The sequence below is a fragment of the Polypterus senegalus genome, chromosome 8, assembly GCF_016835505.1.
Source record: "Polypterus senegalus isolate Bchr_013 chromosome 8, ASM1683550v1, whole genome shotgun sequence".
Lineage (NCBI taxonomy): Eukaryota > Metazoa > Chordata > Cladistia > Polypteriformes > Polypteridae > Polypterus > Polypterus senegalus.
This window is the reverse complement of record NC_053161.1, coordinates 596857-616238: the sequence shown is the minus strand read 5'-3', so window position 1 is coordinate 616238 and position 19382 is coordinate 596857. Positions and strand designations below refer to the sequence as shown.

Genomic DNA, 19382 nt, shown 5'->3' with positions numbered 1-19382 from the left:
CCTGTTCAGACTGAAGTGAGAAGAGTTGAAAGAACAAATGGCACCAAACCGTAGCCAGGTAGGAGAACTTTCTCCTGGTTTGTGTTCAGTTTCTGGGCCCTACAAACCTTTTTATTGCTTCATTTGTTTCCATATTGCTCATAAGAATGGTAGTTTTTGTTTGGCTCATGTGATGGACCAACTGTTCGGCCAGTTTGGTGTTCAGTTAACTGCAATGTGGGGGTGGCTATAGATATTGGAAATCTGGGACTAAAAGCATTTTGGAATACTTGGTTATACACAGTACTGACATCTCCATCACGTTGCAAGTGCTGCATGTCATTTCGTGTTCACTTTTCAACTACCCTGGAAGTGCTCAGTACTCAATTGTGGTCATTTGTTTGTGACAGTCGGCAAGGCCTGCTGTAGGGGTTCTGAGGGTGTGGGCAGCATAAACATCCAACTACTCGACTCATTCATCTGCTCAGTCTCACGAAAACCCAATGGTTGCTGTGTATGGCTGTGGTCTCCAAATGACTTCACTGGAGAATGTTTTGAGTATAAGAGCTGAATCATCTCAACTGGCCTGAGCTGCAGTATGCTGAATCATGTAAGGAAACCTTGATGCCAACTTGGGACACAACAGGGTGGAGGGGTAAATGGTAGTGACAGTGAGGCTGAACTAGTGGAGCATAACCTTACCAGGACTAAGACTCTGTGGTGGCCTGTGTGTGTTTTTATTTTGGCTACATAGGTAAGGTTATCAGGGACGATGTGGGAACAGGCTAACCTTCCTCCACTGTTTGATGAAAATCTCTTTGCTGGAGTGCATTGTTAATGACTCCATCTGTCTGAGTAGACAGTGATGCACTTATTATGTTGCAGTCCTTGGCACATTTGCTGCACCTGTTATTGGGTGGTCTCTGCTGTCTGTTGCCACGTATCCACTCAAAATAATCTTGGTGAGTTGGAGGCAGTTGGTGACGTGCTTCCGTAAAGTTGGTTGCATAATGTGACATGCCTAGTGACCCACTCCAGCTGGCTCACGACTTTCATCTTTAGGTGCACTCTGCATCCATGAGAGCTGACAGCCAATGAACGTTCATCTGGAAGCTCAGTTTGTTTCATGCAGTGACGAGGCACATGGCTGTTTTGGACCTCAAAAACAGAAGAGCAGTGTGTCCAGTTAAGACTCTCGTTTTACATACCAGCTCAGAACGGAAGGGAAAAAAAACAAACCAGAGCTGAACTTGTGCTGCTGAACTTACTGTACCTGTTAACCTTTTATAAAGCACAAGAACCCTCAGGCTGTCAGAGTAATGAATGGCAAACATTACAGTGCTGAAGTTTGGTGCCTGCTCACTAAAGGCGACACGGCCAGCAATCTTTCAGACATGTAAACCAGCGCGACCACCAACTGCATTTTGCAATTATTTCCAGGCAATTTTAAAAGATGCAGCACAGAACACCCCCTTATCATAATTCATATCACAGCCTAACCACCCATACCCTGCGATTTGTGTTGTGTGAAAGCTTATTAAAGAAGAAGAAAAAAAAGAAAATTCATCTTGCATTGGCATCAACCAGTTAAACTGTAACCTTGTGTTATGGCCTAAAAAATGATAAAGAAAAAGTAGAGAATTTCATCTCCCCCCAAAGAGTTCAGAGATGGGGCATATGTTAGACTTTTTTTTTGGGGAGTTAAAGCCATGGGAGGTCCAATGAGAGGTGGATCATGTCTCACCAGCAGCCTCAAACGGTGGCAGACACAGCCTTGCCACACGCAGCAGTGGCACATAAGTGTTAAAAACGACTCCTGTATTAGAATAATAAAACAAAGAAAGAGGCAAAGAAATAAGAAGACTGATAACTTAGTGTTTATGTACAAAGGCCAAGATGAATACAATACAATGTCATTTTATACAGGAAATTTCCAGAGTTTTATCACAGATGAATAAAGGCAGTAATTTTAATTGCAAAAAAATGTGACCGAGTGCTCCACACCTTTTTTTTTTTGTTTTGTTTTTGTAAATATAAAAAAGTATACCCAAACAATATGGACCCTTAAGACACAGACAGTAGGATTGCTAGTAGAGAAATACACTGAGGCCAAATAGGAAAGGAGAAGTCGTCCAGGGCAGGCATGTGCTGGGTAATGGACACGGGCGACTAAGACTTGTGATCATCATTTAGGATGAAATGGCAAAGACTCGCTCTTTATACAAATCAGCGTCCATTGTGTATGTGAAAGACACTCGGGACGGGACTGGCTCACTAAAGAAGCAGGTACTAAACTCCTTTCTGAAGCTGCAGGTTGGTGACAATTAAAGCGGACAGACTCGTGCTGGACTCCTGCTCGACGGCCTTAGCTGTTTGCTAATGTGAATGGGAGGAGAAAGGCCCATGCGAGCCAAGTATAACATGAACTCCCTACATCTGGAGCATTCCTCCTGACTAGTGGCTGAGCCCGTTCCACAACCCCACCCCCCCCGCCAGCCACTGGTGGCAGCAACAGCAGGTGGTGTTGCCAGCTGTGCACATCCTCAGCCATTTGCCCAATCCAAACGGGCTGCTTAAGTTGGCCCACAAGACGTCAGGATACCCGGGCAGAGCATGTGAAGTGCACAGAGATGAGGAGTCAAAGCCCCAGCTTTTAATAGGGGAGGCTGTGCAGGATTCATGGATATTTATTGAAAGCAGGAGTTTACAAGTAATGAGAAGATAAAGTTAAATTAAAAAACTATTCTTTATAGCACTTCTTGGGTTGGCACCCACCTCATGTCTGCTGCTGTCTCTGTAAACCACCTGACTTGGAATTACAGGGTCAGGAAAATGGATGTCCTCCTAAATTATTACTTGTACGTCTTTCCACTAGGAGAAATTTTGTTGTTGTTGTAAAAGTGTTTTTACACCATTTTACGCCATTTCTGAAGGGGAGAGGTCATATGTTTGGCAGCATTGGCTAACACGTCCATCCATTTTCTGAGCCTGTCTTCTTCATTGCTGGGCCACCTAAAAAAATACCAGCCTGGCCACAATGTTTTAGACTCTCCAGCTATGCCACGGCCTGGTTTTGTGTGTCGTCCAGAAAGGGCAGCATGAGAATGAACTAAGTGTGCACCAGGGCCAGACTAGGAATTGAACTCAAGTATAAAATGTGTACAGGGCTTGGTATGGAAGTACAGTTCACCGAAAGTGAAACTGCAGTAGCCTGTGGCCTTCTCACTGAAACAGAAATGAACGGCAGTGGCCCAGCATTGTGCCTGTACGTTGAACAACAATGCTGAGCTGAGCTGCCAGTTTTAGCCTAATTTATTATCTCCGTCATTAAGAGACAGTGGCATTAGAGATTGTGTCTGCAATTTCTGATGCCTTCTCCTGTTTCTACTGTTAGTGAAGCTTATTCTCCAGAAGGTGACCAGGCCAGACAGATGTTTGCAAGGAGAAGTGGAGCACTGAGAGTGTGCTGATGGCGCTCCCTTCTTATTAGCAGGCTGTACACTTGCACATGTGTGGTCACCTTCACTCTGACACGACCCGCTGGGGACAACTAGGATGGCATGTCATGGTGTTGCTGTTCCTCACAACTTTAGAGTTTCTCTCAGTTCAAAAACCAAGAGGCATCCTTCCCGTGAAGGAGACTTTACATGGAGCAAGCCGAACATGCAACTTATGTTGAGTGTAGTTTAACTGTATAACACACATCAAGAAGAAAGCACAACCATAACGTGAGACAAAAGGAAAATTCTGAGTTTAAAAAAAAACCCAACAAAAAACAGCTGCCACTGCCTTTGTTTAGCTTCACTTTCATGGTTGTGGCATCGTCGGGTGTTCAAAGTACAATTTTCAGACTACTATGGATGGACTACAAATGATACACTATGGGTCGTCTAGTGAAATATTTCATCAGCATTATTTTGGAATATATATATATTATATAATATATATGCACAGTATATTAGTTAAATGGGCATAGTGGCAGGGAAAAACACAACAGATCATTCTTTTTTTCCTTCTTTTTTCTTTTTCTTTCTTTCTTTACCAGCAATCCCAACAAAGATGGCAGTTCAGCTTTAAAAGAAGATGTCTTTGCCAAGTAGCAGTCCTAAAACAGTGTGGGCATGGAGCTCGTCTCTTTCTGACACACTATTGTCATTTTGAATTCTGTTTATATAAAAACACATTTTAGTTTCACTATCGCAGCCTCAGAATCACACAAACATCGTCATCACCAGGCTGTTGAACAAAATAAAAAATATAGATACCAAGTACAGAGTTACAGTACTTATCAAACACACAATATCGGTTTCAAAATGCCAAGTTTTACACGTTGTTTTGACATTTAAATTCAGTTACATTTGAAATTTAGTTGAAAAGGACTTTTTTTTTTTTTAAACCATTTATGTTCAGAAGGATTTCTTCTGTCCCCTTTGACATTCTGTGCAAAAGCTTATAATAGAATCTACATCTAGCTATCTAAAGATCTTTCTCTGTATATATTCATTTATTTATTTTTATATATTTATATATGTATATTGAATATGCATGTACATTTGTCTAGTGGTATTCACTACTAATTTCTTGGCGGCCTGCTCCCGATTTATTTATTTTTTTTTAGTAAAATATAAAAATTTGAGACTAGCCAACTACTAGACAAGGTTGGTCTCTCCTGAAAGAATTTACATACAAAAAAGCAAACCAGAGAGCAACTTCTCGAAGTGACGAATGCGTTGTGAAATGTGGACCATTGAGACACAACACCGGCTCATGGGTGAGATTCAAATTCACAACATCAGGTTAATTATCCTCCCAATGGGATGTCACATTAACAACATTTAAGAACCCTTTGTTGAAGCTGTATATGTAACAGACAGACAGATGCCACATATGTGCCACACCAGTGCTGACAAATGGCTTTAAGTGATGTGGGACTTGACCTGGCACAAAGGTGGCATTTTTTAATCCCCGTTTCTTTAAAAGACCATAGCACCAGAAAGCAACTTCGTGGACTACTACCTATTGACCTCTGTAAAACCCCTGAAGTCCATTTTATAACACTTTGTTTTCCTAAAGCACCAAAGGTAATATTCCATTTGCTGACAGTGTTACATATTGAAGCAGGCATACTGCAAATAGCCACTCTCAGTTTCTGGCATGGTCGCAGGATGTGTCGAGTTTGCATGTCCTTCTAGTTTGTCACATTTCTCCCGTGCTCCAAAGCCGTTCATTTCAACCCAAATCAAACATTCTACAGTGTGTGTCTGCCCTCCACCCAGGGCTGCTACTGTATTTTTAATTAAAGTGTGGTTTCCGATCAATTTGGTGGGAGACAAGGTAAGTCCCAGGGGGAATGCCAGTACACCACTGAACACATGCTGGGCTGTTACTCTGACCTGCCCACATTCAGGATGCAAGTAGAGAAATCCCCTGTAGATGAACATACAAACTCAGAGGTGCTGCGGCCACTCATCCTTATACCACCCTAGATAGAGAAATAAACCAAACCAAAGATAGTGATAGCATTCATCAATAACATCCAAAACCCTAATGTTGTCTTCTCCGAGTCATTTACATTCAAGAGGAACAAGTATTATATTGTACATGCTTTCTTTAATCCTAGGAATTTCTGGTAGCTTCTTCAGCAAATAAGAGTATTTTTATTATTTTTTTGTGTTTCTGGTCATTAGAACCTGCACCACTAAATAATGGCACAGTATAAGAGGAGATGTCTAGTATGAAATGGACAATACGCTGTAAATGGACTTCAGATTTTTTTTTTTTTGGGTCTGTTTAAGGCACACCAGCGTTTCCCTTTCAAAGAACAAAGCAAGATGCGTTCCTGTGACTGAGTCATGTTCATTAGCCTTAAATGGTGCCAATTTCTAGTGATCTGAAAAAAACGTAGAAAAGGGAAAGTTCAGGATAACATGGCTGCCTGAAAGAGCGGTCGTTTTTCGCTTGCCTTTTTTCCCCCCTGCTTTGGCAATGTATTTAAGAACAGTGCCAATGAATGGTTCTTTGTCCAAATGCCTTACACGCCACAAAACCTCCAGCAATCTTGTTTAATAAATGGTGACCTGTACTTCCTTTGATATCGGGTAGCATAAATGCTTTTTTCACTTGGTGCAGCACATTAAATAAAATTTGTTTCATTTAAGGCCCATGCATTGAAAGGTGAATGATTCACCATCTTGCAAAAAAGTGAAGGAAGGCTAAAGGGCGTTGTGTGTAAGGGGAATATTCATGTAAAAAAAACCTTATGGTGGGAGAAAAGAAATGCTAGCAAGAGCTGGCCTTACAACAGATGAATGAGACATAGAGGAGAGGGTCAAAGGTCACACACCTATGTGTCCTCTGTGTGTGTGTGTGTGTGTGTGTGTCTATGGAGACCAGAATTCTTCAAAGGACTCCAGGATTTAATTGCCTAAATTCTGTAGGATTTGACAGGTTGATTAGATATAATTGAGCAGTAGTCATTTTAAACTTCTCCAAACAAATGACATTACCAGTGAAATAAAACAACATGACTAGTGTAATAAACTGTCACTGCTTGAAAACATCTGAGCCAAGACATACAGAAAAACAAAACTGTACTGGGTGGTACACTTGAATAAACAATTAGTCAAATAATACAGAAATACAAATGTTTGTGTTTTAATAACTCACTTTTAGGGGGTTTTTTTTCCGGGCGGGAACCTTTACATGAATTTAAATGTTGAAGTAACATACAGTGTGTGCAGATGTGAACTTCATTTAGGCAGGAGATACCAACAACTCCATGGCCAGGGAGGAGACCTTCACTGCTGTCCAAAAAGAATGGTTCAAAGTCCTGACTGACTAAGAAGGGGAGCGACTTGAACTTGTTTTAAATAGTGTGACCAATCTCCTTTGGATTATCTTTCTTCACACGATAAGGCTGTAAACTGTAAGAAGTCATCCTCTTGTTAGTATTAACAAAGTACCTTTGACTCTTACATTCACATTTAGAATGATTATTACTGGCAATAAAGTCGTCGTGGAATGTTTTCCACTGCTTGTCATGAAAGAAGTACATAGCAACTAGCTACTGCACGATATGATCTCATCCTGATGATTTAAAAAAAAAGAGGATTCACGGAAGCCTACAAGCACTGCTCACTTTCACGCACTGGGCTTGGTTGATAGCTTCCACTCCATAATCTGAATATAAGCAGCTTTAATGGAAAGCAATATCCAAAACCACTACTGGAGATTGTGTTTTTGATGTATAAGGTGCTTGTCAGCAACTTGTTGACTACATTTGTTAAGCCATTATTGACCCCCACATTATATTATATTATATATATATATATATATATATATATATATATATTATCATTATTCTATATAATATAATAAACCATCACCTCACGCTAGGTTCCTGCTGCTGCCACGTGCAAATGAGAGATTGTGGATAAATTGTGTACTCCGCTCCTGTTCTTTGATATGGATGACACGACATAATTAACAACAGGTCATAGCACCTCAGCTGCTGTCAATGTTTTAAGATGCCCTTTTCATTTGAAGGCTTCTGAGATGAGTGCAGATTTTACTGGAAGGAATAAAGACAGTGAAGTCACAGAAATAGATTAGTCTATAAACAATTAATGCTTTACGATTTTTCAAATTACCGAAAATGTCTTAGAAGCACACCACTGAATCTGGAGGCAGAAAATAACATTTGCGGGAGTGGAGAGATTATCTGCTTTTTGTCAGATCTAAATCTGGCTGACAAATGTCTTTCCATTTTCATCAAATCGTAGCGAATGTGACTTTAGATATTAGTGTAAAGGTATAATGTCTCTGAGGAGGAGTGGGGAACTCCTATTGGTGACTGGGAAGTGTGGCCATTGGTGCTCATCCTGTTTGTGTTCTCTGACTCTCACTAGGATGTGTAGGCAGAAAATGAGAGAACTGGGTCTTGGGGTCGATGGCTTTGTCCCATGAAGATTAACTTAAGCACAGTCACAAACAGAACGTGTACAATTCAATTTAATCATAGTGATTTGGGCAATCAAAACACCATTATGCGTTTATTAGACAGAGGAATGTAGAATGCCGGTGATAAGCACAAGTGTAATAAATTTCAAAGGCTCCTTTTATTTCAGTGATATCACTGGAGCCGATTCTTTTATTATCATGCATCAACTATCTGCCTGGGTATCTAAGTTAACACATTTCAGGAAATACTGTATGTTTGTTTGCTAACAGGTGATCTTTGCCTGGCCATTCCACAATTCTAATCTTCCTGTTAAATTACTGGGAAATGGCCAATAAAGAGTAAGCATTTCTATCTGCAGATAGACAGACAGACAGCTTAAAGCCTTTTAGTGTCACTCAATAACCATTTCAAATGTGGCCTACTCATTAGAAGAGAGGTCTGGACAGACACCCATTTATAACAGGATAGTCTTTGAAAACTGTCCCATTCCTGTGGGACCTTTGCTAAATGCGCTTACCAGACATGGTGCTTGAACCCAAATCAGGCCGCTCTTTGAAATGAACTTTTGTAGGACAAAAAGGGAACAAAATTATTGCTACCATGGCCTGTAATGTACATGTCAAGTACACTGTGTACTTTGGGTATCAGAAAACCTTTCATATAGGATAACCAATCATATGTTAGCACTTTTTAGGCTCCTTTCTACTCCTATAGTTTTTGTTTTAAATAAAGTGCCTGTTATAAAAGTTAAGCTACCTAAAACAACTAACAGTTCCTATTTACAAAAGAAAGTCCATGCCAAGAGCTATGAGAGGGATTAGCAATATGTAAATATATGCAAAATGTGTAACTCTTAACATATATATATATAAATATTTATAGAAAAAAAAGAAGAAATAACAGATCAAAGCTCAATGAGAAATTAGCAGCAAAACCCTTAATGGCATTTTTTTCAGAAGTATGCCTGGTACCAGGCTTTTTTTTCATCTGTAGATACTGCAATTTTGTTGTTCAGATAATGCTTTAACACGTTCAATAACTAATAAATTACACAGCATCTTATAGCCATTTACAATCCCATCACTTCTTACATGTGACATTTCATATGTGAACAAAAGCCCCCAAACTGGCAGGAAAAAGACTAATGGCATAATTTTTGTAGCCCCTAGACGCTTGTTGGTACCATTTAACCAGAACTGCAATGAAATGAATGCTGGTGACACACAGCTACTTAGATAAGCTTTCATGAGTGCAAAGGAAATCGACTGTCACTTTGACAAGGTGGGTAGGATGGCTTAATCCCAGACTGCCATCCACTGCCTCTCTAACTGGCTCCAGCCCCCTCAGACACATACAAGCATGTTACTAATCCAGGACTAGACAAGCATGCATGCAGGCTCTTAATTTCACTGCATATGCTCCATAAGGTCCGTGCCACAGTAGGGCATGTAACTTTATTTATGATATTATTTATTCACAATGGAACAAAAACACTCCAAAATGAGCAAATCTGGCACCTATATTTCACTGCTGGTAGAGCTGAAAAAATCCTCATTATATTATTTGTCTTCTAGTTTTCCATTTACAAACACCAAGTTTTATACTGATTGAAGTGTGGGAAATAGTAGTGCCCAGTAGAAGAACTCTAAGAACCTCTATGATGGTCTACCTGTTTTAGATGAAGTCCTACCTCCAGGTGACATACCCCATAAACAGACAACTCTGGCCACAGCTCTTCTCCCCAGATGTAGTTTGTTTTGGGTTTAACTTTAACGTGGAATGCCATCAACACATCACTACGTGGCACTTTCACATGGCAGAGAGATCCTGGTCTACATAGGCGTCTTCTTTTGGGGGCTATAAGTATTTTGTCCTACTATGAACAATATACCAAATAAATAACCAGTCTTGGTCTTTGATAAGTATAAAAGTATAATGACTGATTTATACATGTTAATTGAAAGTCCTATGTCACATAATTAAGCATGTCTGCACTACATAAACGGCTTTATGTGTTTAAGCAGAAAGACTGCTGTGTAGACACTGGGAATGTGTTTGTGTCTGTTAAACAGCTCCTTAGGTCTGCAGGGTGGAGGTTTTCTCCAAATTTGTTTAAACTATCTCTATTTCAATAAAGACTGTATTAAATAATTTACTTGCTAAAATCATCTATAGGATAGTCAAAACAAAAGTAAAGAAGAAAACCACCTTGCAAGGCCAGTATTGTCAATCTTTGTCCTAATGAGAGGCAGAGGATTTCAGCATTTTGATTTTTGCATCCAGCTGCAAATATGCAGTTATTGCTTGTCAATCCAAGCATCCATTATTATTTATTTGGATCTGAGTAAATAACAGTCGGCCCTACACTCTACATTTTTCTACGAATACTCACAGATGCACAGTGTTAGCCCAGCTGCAATACTGACCCAAACATTAGAACAGTCTACAAAATGAGGAAACAGAGTGAAGGAGGGCACGGAATAGAAAATGGGGCTTCTTGATGTCTTGATATGAGAAGAACTAGGATGACTCCTCCAGAGCATTAACAACCTGCTCCAGAATGTCAGGACAGTGGTCAGCTATCTGCTGGAGGATGGCATTGGCATATTCTTGAAGCTCTGTGCTTTCCTTCTCACATTTTTCTAGCTCAGCTTCCAACTGTTGACAGAAGAAAAAAAAAATTATTCCCATTTTGAAAGATAACAATTTCTAACCAGCTTAATTAGTTTATCTCCTCCACAATATAAGCAAATTTGTTTAATGGCCAGTATCACAAAACATCAAGGGTGCTATGTTTGTCCATCATTGAGGCAAATCTCTTTTAATTAACTTAGTCAAGTTTAAAAATTCTTCTAGTCTTGTAAAACAGCAGTGTCATATCACTAAGGACCAGCTAGACTATGTCACTGTGAAGCAAATAAAGAACAAGATCTTTTAGCTTGGCATATCAAAAAAGTCTGCCTAGTCACTTGTAGAGTAATGTAAAAACATTCAAATGAAATGGAGGATTAACAAGAATGGCCATTCTTTTACAGAAATTTCATACCAGCTAAAGAATCTCACACCCCTAATTCAAACAAGTCAGTTGACATCAATCAGCTAGAGATGCTACTACGATATACTCAGAGTTTTAAGAAAGGTTTGATCTGGACAAGGTTATCTAACAGTGAGAAACAATATTTCAGGCATCAAGATTTGTGAAGAAAATGGGTTCAAAGAACCATGAACAAAATAATAATAATTCCTTACATTTCTTAATCTATAAAGTAGCAGGGTAGCTCTGACATTGGCATCTAGAGTCTGTGATGGGACCATTTCTCCCAAGTCATGGAATGTAAATTATAGGTGACCCTGAGTTTACGAGTGCTACTGGTGACACTTCACTTGTGTACTTCTAGTCACAACACTTCAAAAAACAAAAGTCACACTACTGAAAATATTCAAGTGGTAAGGCTGAAGCTGACACCCAGATTAAATGGGTTTTATTACCACGTAACGTATAGCTCAAAAAGATGAAAAGGATACAACTACCAGAGTTCTTCAAATTCTTTAAGTGCTTAAAATATTGATTCAGGAAACTGAGAGGCTTGGGATTTGGATAAGTCAGTAAAGGACATTCTCTTAATAACCAAATAAAAGCAAAACTTTTGTTAATGTTTAAATGCTATATACCTGCTCTCTTTCATATGTAATTCTCACACAGGACAGAAATCTGTGTCTGACAGAAAATCTCATTGTCACTGGCCAGCAATTCTTAAAGTAAGAGTCTCCAATCACACCCTTATCATAGCCAATGGAAATGGCTCTGTTTAATAAACGTGATCAAATGGGGATCTTAGAATTCTTTGAAGAAAGCAGTTATTGACAAAAATGAAGGTCTAGCTAGCAAGCAAAGCCCCTAAACCCATCTCTCCCCTGCCCTTTTTTTAGGGTTTAGCAATCCAGGAACTCTGGTAGATGGTCATGGCATAATGCTTAAGCACTCAGCTAAATCTGTCTCAAGAGTGGAATCTGATGCACTGAATCAGAGGTCAGAAAGATCACTATTTTACCTTTTATCTTTGGGTATTTATATATTAATGTCCTTTAATATGTTGAAACAAAGCCAATCTTTATTTTATTTCCTTCATTTCAGGTGACAATAAGAATTCAAAAGATTCAGTTATTTGGTTATCAGATTCTTTGCACAATAAAGCTATATTGATTCTGTGACAAAAGTTCAATTATTGTAGCGGGTGCTCTTGTAACAGTTTTGTCAGGAAGAGGTGTGCTTGGATGCTTCTCTACACAGAACCTGTTCAATTCTGTTTTAGGGTGTTATTAGAAGTACAGTCTTTTACCTTTACTTGCAACAATGAAGCACACTCAAACAAAATCAAGCTTTTGAATTGAAGACCTGCTAGCAGCCTCCTTAGCACTATGTTTACCCCTGGAAAATTGTGTGAAAAAAATTACATGGTTTTCAACATTATTATGCATAACAGACATTTGTAAATACTAAAATATCAACATAAATACAATAGAAAAGGAATCTTTACTGTCCACTTTTGTACTAATGCAGATTTAGTACATTTCGTGTGATACGTTTTGTAACAGTCACAAATGCACGGCCCGATGTTGCAATCGGGATTGTAGAAGTTTGTTTCTTTGTACACTTTTTTTATAATATTTTTTCTGTTGCCTGTACATGAGAGGGTAGAATGTCAGTAACCTGAACCACACAATCAACATGCCCCTGGTGTTATTGTAGGCTACCACAGCACAAGGCTTTCTTGTCCTTTCACTTGATTGCAGTCATTTTGCCTTTTTTGACACAAAGCTACTTGTACCATGGTGTCATGGGGTCGTATTCACTGGTGGTTTGGTTGCATAGTGCCTTTTTATATCAGTTTCACTATCCAAGTCAATGTCTGAAGATGAATTTGCATTGTCATAACTATCGCGAGATTCAACTAGTGATTCATTTTCAGTTTGTATTAAAACTGGTTTTATAGTGTCTTGTTTACACACCATTGTATTCTGGTTGATGTCTCCACCCCTTTCACAAACACTGATGAGTTACCTTACAGTGGCAAAACGATTAGAAATGTTAGTGATTTTTTGGAGCATAATGTTATTTTGTCCAGTAGATGGCAGCAGAATAGTGTCCTGAACATTATTCGGGCTTTACACTGTAAAGCAGATCACTAAATTTCACCCCAAGTTTGACTCGCAGGTTAACCATAATATCATAAAATCCTGAGTCCAAAGGGTAGTGCTGAGAAGGTTAACCACCACCAACTCAAAGACATTAGTTGTTCAGGAGTCCTGCCTAAAAATAGGTTATTCATTAGTTATGTCGGCACTTCATGTAATATCAACGTTATAAAGTGAGGTGTGAGAGACGTGTACAGTTATGGACTAAAAGGTAAAGAAAAGTGAGTGAAGACATTATCAGACAAAAAGTATGCCCCACATTTGCTTGTAGATTCACTCTGGATATTCAAAAATGGTCAGTTGATGGATGCAGTTATACAATCTGCCATTGACTAAGGCTCTAGTACTGCTGCTGTCCAGCTTGTGAAGCTTAGTGGTAGCCAATAAACAAACCAGACGCCTGGCCAATGAATAAGGGATATGGATAGGTCTTCAACTTAAAAAGCTCGTGCTCATTTGAGCACAATTAACTGTTGTGCATAAGAAGATTTTTAAGAAATATTGTATGTGTATTTTTGCTTAAATATTGTTACATGTTTGAAACAGGAGCATGTGACTGGCTATCTGAAATATGGACTGTGTAACTGAAATAGAGGGCTGAAATAGTAATTACTATTTTACTAAACTTCAGTAGTAATTACAATACTACCTAAACAAAGGTGGTTCATCTGTAATTAAATGGCACTCTAAAAAGATCAAGACTTATGACCAATACTACTCAATAAAAAAAAATTGTCTAGAAAATCTGACGAAGGTGGCATAACTAGAACATGTGGCCTACAGAGATACTTCAACAGATAAAGCACAAAATGAAAAAGACCATAGGAAGTTGTCCTCTGCCAACATGGACAGTAGAGATTCTTTATTACTTTACTTAAATTCACTGACTCAAAATACCACAGTATTTGAACTGTAGAAAACTGAATATTTTGCAAGCTTTTTTCCTTGACTTAAAGACATGAAGTAAGTAGTGTCCCATTATGATTTGGTTTAGTAAAACTAGAAAAGCTATACTTTTTCACAAGTGTGTAGAATATTACATACAGTATATAGTATGTGGACGGCACCGTGGCGCAAAGGGTAGCACTTCCACCTCGCAGTTAGGAGACCCTGGTTCACTTCCCAGGTCCTCCCTGCATGGAATTTGCAACCGGGTACTCCGGTTTCCTCCCACAGTCCAAAGACATGCAGGTTAGGTGCATTGGCGATTCTAAATTGTCCCTAGTGTGTGCCTGGTGTGTGGGGGAGTGCCCTGCCCGGGATTTTTTCCTGCCTTGCACCCTGTGTTGGCTGGGATTGGCTCCAGCAGACCCCCGTGACCCTGTGTTCGGATATGGCGGGTTGGATAATGGATGGATGGTTATATAGTATGTAAACAGGCCACAATTTAATCTGTATATATCTTAAAAATCAAACCATTTCTACTTCAGTTCATTTCATTTCCAAACTAATTACACCTTTAATAGAACAGCTAGAATGTTGAAAATACTGTATGATATGAAGACAGAAAGGTTTAAGGACAGCCCTAGGCTGTGACTGGATTTGCAGCCTTAGCATAGAGTAGACTCCCCCATATTTATTGGCCAATTTCTAAAATAAATTATGATTAAAGGACAGAAATGGTTGTCTTCAGTACGAGTACATTTTATGGCAGTCATACTCAGTGTTGGTGTGTCTCGCATGGGGACAGATTTGTGGGATTCAAGCCCTGTCTGCTGACCGTAAAAATAACCGCATGACAACAAACCACCAGAGGAATGAGAGCTTCAAATAGATCTTCACCAGAAAAACAATCACTAAATAACTGGTACAAGGTAGCCTCACACTTTATACACTATTTGTGCCCTTAAATTACAGTGCTTAGTTTAAACATGGAATAAAACTTCTACAATTAAACTGAAATCATTGGTATGCTCTACGTCTATATAGAGTAAGTAAAGCTTACAGAAGGCCACTTTTACACCTATCTGTATGTTTCTCAATTATATAACCTAAAGACAGGCTCAGGTAAATGTATGAAAGATATTAATGCTTCCTGAGCTTAAAAGATAACATTGGTATTTTTCAAGTTTAAGTTATCACTTCAGAAACACACTACATATTCATTTGCCACAGGAACTTGTGTTCTAAAGTTAAGCATTTTCTATAATTTAAAAAAAAAATACATAGCCAGTCCTGGCATTTTACATAAAAAACATAAAAACTTACCAAATACATTCTTTTTGAGTTTGCATAAAAGAAAACATGCCATTGTTTTTTCTGATGCATGTTTGTGACAACAAAAGGATCTGGAAATAATAATTTTATGTCATATTCCTGATACTACAGGGAGGGCCATTTATATGGATACACCTTAATAAAATGGGAATGGTTGGTGATATTAACTTCCTGTTTGTGGCACATTAGTATATGTGAGGGGGAAAACTTTTCAAGATGGGTGGTGACCATGGTGGCCATTTTGAAGTCGGCCATTTTGGATCCAACTTTTGTTTTTTTTCAATAGGAAGAGGGTCATGTGGCACATCAAACTTATTGGGAATTTCACAAGAAAAATAATGGTGTGCTTGGTTTTAACGTAACTTTATTCTTTCATGAGTTATTTACAAGTTTCTCTTTGTTTACAGCCATTGATATTTCGCAGAGGTTAACACGTGAGGAGCGGATAGAAATTGTGTTGATGTCTGGTGAACGCTGTAACCGGGTCATTGCAGCAGATTTCAATGCAAGACACCCTACGAGACCACCCATCTCCCATGCTACAGTTAGTAAACTGCTTGCTAAGTTTCATGAAACTGGTTCAGTGTTGGATTTGCCAAAATGTGGACGCATGAAAACTGTCACTAATGAAGAAACATCAGTGGCTGTCCCACAGCGTAGCACTCGCCGCATGTCCCTGGAGAGTGGCATTAGTCGAACATCCCTTCGGCGGATATTAGCTATTAGCTATATATATATGACAGCAACACTCATCACTCACAACAGTGGCAAAACAATTACATTGACAATCATTTTACATTATTTTCAAAATGTATCCTTTTCTTTTTCATTGCTTCTTTAACACACTACTTCTCCGCTGTGAACCGCGGGTATTTTGATATATATATATATATATATATATATATATATATATATATATATGCCAGCAACACTCATGACAACAATTACATTCTCAATCATGTTACATTATTTTTAAAATGTTTCCTTTTCTTTTTACTTCTCCGCTGCGAAGCGCGGGTATTCTGCTAGTATAATATTGGTGTTTTGTTAAAAAATAACACGTATAAGCTATTTTACAATGTGTGTGTGTATAACAGCAAGACACAAATTAATATTCAGCAACTGTCTTGACTTGAAAAATTGACGCATTTGATAAATAAAGACACAAATCTGTTCAAACATACAAGAAAACAAAGTCATATGAAACTGATTAACATAAAAGAGAATAACAATATCTGTTCATTAGCTATTTGTTATACTATGGCCAGATAACACCCTTAATATCATAGGAGCAGCACACACCATTATCGGAGCACTGCTTATGTTGAACATGTACAGTATGGCACTTGAAAGAAATGTGGCTACTTTTCATATCTTGGCTTTTGACAGTCTATATATGACTGACCCCATATAACTGAGCATTTTCTAGTGACTGTTTGTCAGAAATCCATTCATTTTTGGCTTTATAACTGCCACTTAAAACTGTACCATCACTTTACTTTTTATTTACTATAGAGAGAATAATTAAATTAGCAATAGACGTTCTTTTTATATTAATGGGACAATGCAATGTAATAAAGCAGCTAATGAACGAGGTGGGAGATTGTCTTAGCTTCAGAGTTAGTCAAGGAACAATGTTAAAAGATTTGACTCTTATTTTCCATTTGCAAACTCTGAAATGTTCAATATAAAGACCTGGCTATCCCTGTGCTCAAACTGGATGAACAGATCCCGTGGTGCTTATTGTTGTTCTGTACCCACAGAACTTGGTGCATTGTACAGTATACACATGTACTTTGCATACAAGACTCATTCAAAGTTTCATTTGCCAAGTGTCTCAAAAATAATTGAATTTGCTCTTTGCAATTGAATTACTAATTTGCACACTCATTTAAATGATTAAAACTACAATGTCAGGTGTGCGTGTGTTTTCCTCAATATTATAGGTGCTGGTTGCAGAAGATTCTGTAAGTTAACCACTCCTAAACCGCCAGTTTTCCCCATTAACTGATACAGACCGGCAAGTGACACAAGGATTCAAGAGCAACCCACTCATTCTATGTGAGTTCATCAGGACACAGCTCTTGGGAGTCTTAAACAACCTACCAATTCCAACATTATGAAATATATGACAACTCTATACCTCAAACTGCAACTTGTTCCTCCAGTGGTATGTGCAGCCATTACTTGAACCTTTAGTCCTGACTCTACAGCGGCATGTCCTCCCTCACCTCCATGAACCTTCTCTTTGGCCTTCTGCTTTCTGCCTGGCCCGTTCCATCATGGCACTACCCTTATACAAAAATTCTAAGATAGTTGACCTTACAATCTTAGATCAGGGTCTGCAAAGCTGTACACATATTTTTTGCCATTTAAAATGCTAAATAAAATAAAAACAAACATTAAAGAAGCAAAACAGCATTCATGTTTACTTTGGTTCCATCTGCTGATTAGATTATGGCACGTTTTTATTATTGTAAAGAGTTTTTCTAGCTTGATGTTTGGAGGACACAAATTCAAATGATAAAAGACAATTTGATAAATGTTGTTTCTGTTTTTCAGTAGTTTCCAGTCACCATTTTAATGTTAGTGGTCAGAAATACTTAATACTTAATGTTTTTGTTTTGTTCTACACTACACTACACTGAGTGTAAAATGAAACATCTTAAGAGTTCTGCATAATGTATTTATCAAATTAAAGAACCATTAAAAGAAATTACGTTACCTATTTCTTTGCTCAAAAGAACTTCAACAAACCTTTTGTCTCAACGCACACATGATATTCAGGACGTCTCCCATCACATAAAGCAAACAAGGCTAGAAAATTCTTTCAATAAATACTATTTGGAGGTGGGGCTGAGGAATACCAGGGGCTTGTTTTGCTTTGTTTCAAAAATGTTTACCTTTGTAGCTCACTGTTTATTGCCATCTTATCTGGAAAATTAAGGCAAATGTATGTGTGTGCTGCAAGAAACTATAAAAATCTAAGCAACAAAATCTGCACGAAACTCTTTATTAAAAAGCAATGGTTTTTGAATACAAATCATGAGTTGCTAGGATTCTAATTTTACAATCTCATGTATTTTTTAAAACTTCCAAGTAACTGCTTCATCTTTGTATTTTTTTTTTTGCAAAGCAGACAGAAATCACACAGCATAAAGAAGCATTACATCTTGCCTGAAGAAGGGGCCTGAGTTGCCTCGAAAGCTTGCATATTGTAATCTTTTTAGTTAATCAAATAAAAGGTGTCATTTTGTTTGGCTTTTCTCTACATTCATAATGGCTAACACGATACAATACCCTAGTACTACAAAAACGTTTGCATAATGTTTAGATACATTATGTTGACCACTTTTGTAAGTCGTTTTTGATAAGCAAATACATGTAATATGTAGTTAATATTGTGTAATAATGCAAGGCTGACCGACCGACTGACTCACCAAAAAAAACATGATCAGTAGTTAATCCACTCATCCTGTTATCCCTCAGCGCATATATATATATATATATATATATATATACATATATATATATATATATATATATATATATGTCTTTACTTTAACAAATAAAAAACTTTTGATTGACTTTAATTAGGATGTTTTACTATTGTTACATTTATTATGTTTTCCTATTAATTAGTGTGTTTTACTATTTTAGTATGTTCTTACTATGTTTAACAGATGGTTTATCCATAGCTTTCTTGAACAACAATAATGTAAAAGTAGTTCCAGTAAAAACAACCTACAAATTGCACATAAATTAAATGAAGCTACACCACACTGAAAAAGTAGGGGGGGATGCAGAGCTTTGCATTCGTCCACCCCTTGCAGATAAATGCAAAAAAGAATTCCATTCCATAAAACATGCCATCAAGACAAGCCCAAATTTGCATGGATGTTATATATAATAAATAAATAGACTGCTGTATAACTTTTCTGCTTCAAATCAAACATTCACATCAAAAGTGGGATTTAGAACTATTATAAGGCCTAATTTTGCAATACATTATTCAAATAATAAATCAGTA

General features: G+C 38.0%; 1 protein-coding gene across 1 annotated transcript in view; it reads right to left on the bottom strand.

Moving 5' to 3' along the window:
• Positions 1 to 1840: 1840 nt before the first annotated feature.
• The window catches only part of erc1b (ELKS/RAB6-interacting/CAST family member 1b), a 559966-nt gene continuing 542424 nt past the window's right edge, over positions 1841 to 19382 (bottom strand). The window contains exon 19 of the mRNA XM_039760564.1: positions 1841 to 10597. Coding sequence (XP_039616498.1) covers positions 10460 to 10597 — 138 coding nt within the window. The 3' untranslated portion in view covers positions 1841 to 10459. The remainder of the gene's footprint in view (positions 10598 to 19382) is intronic.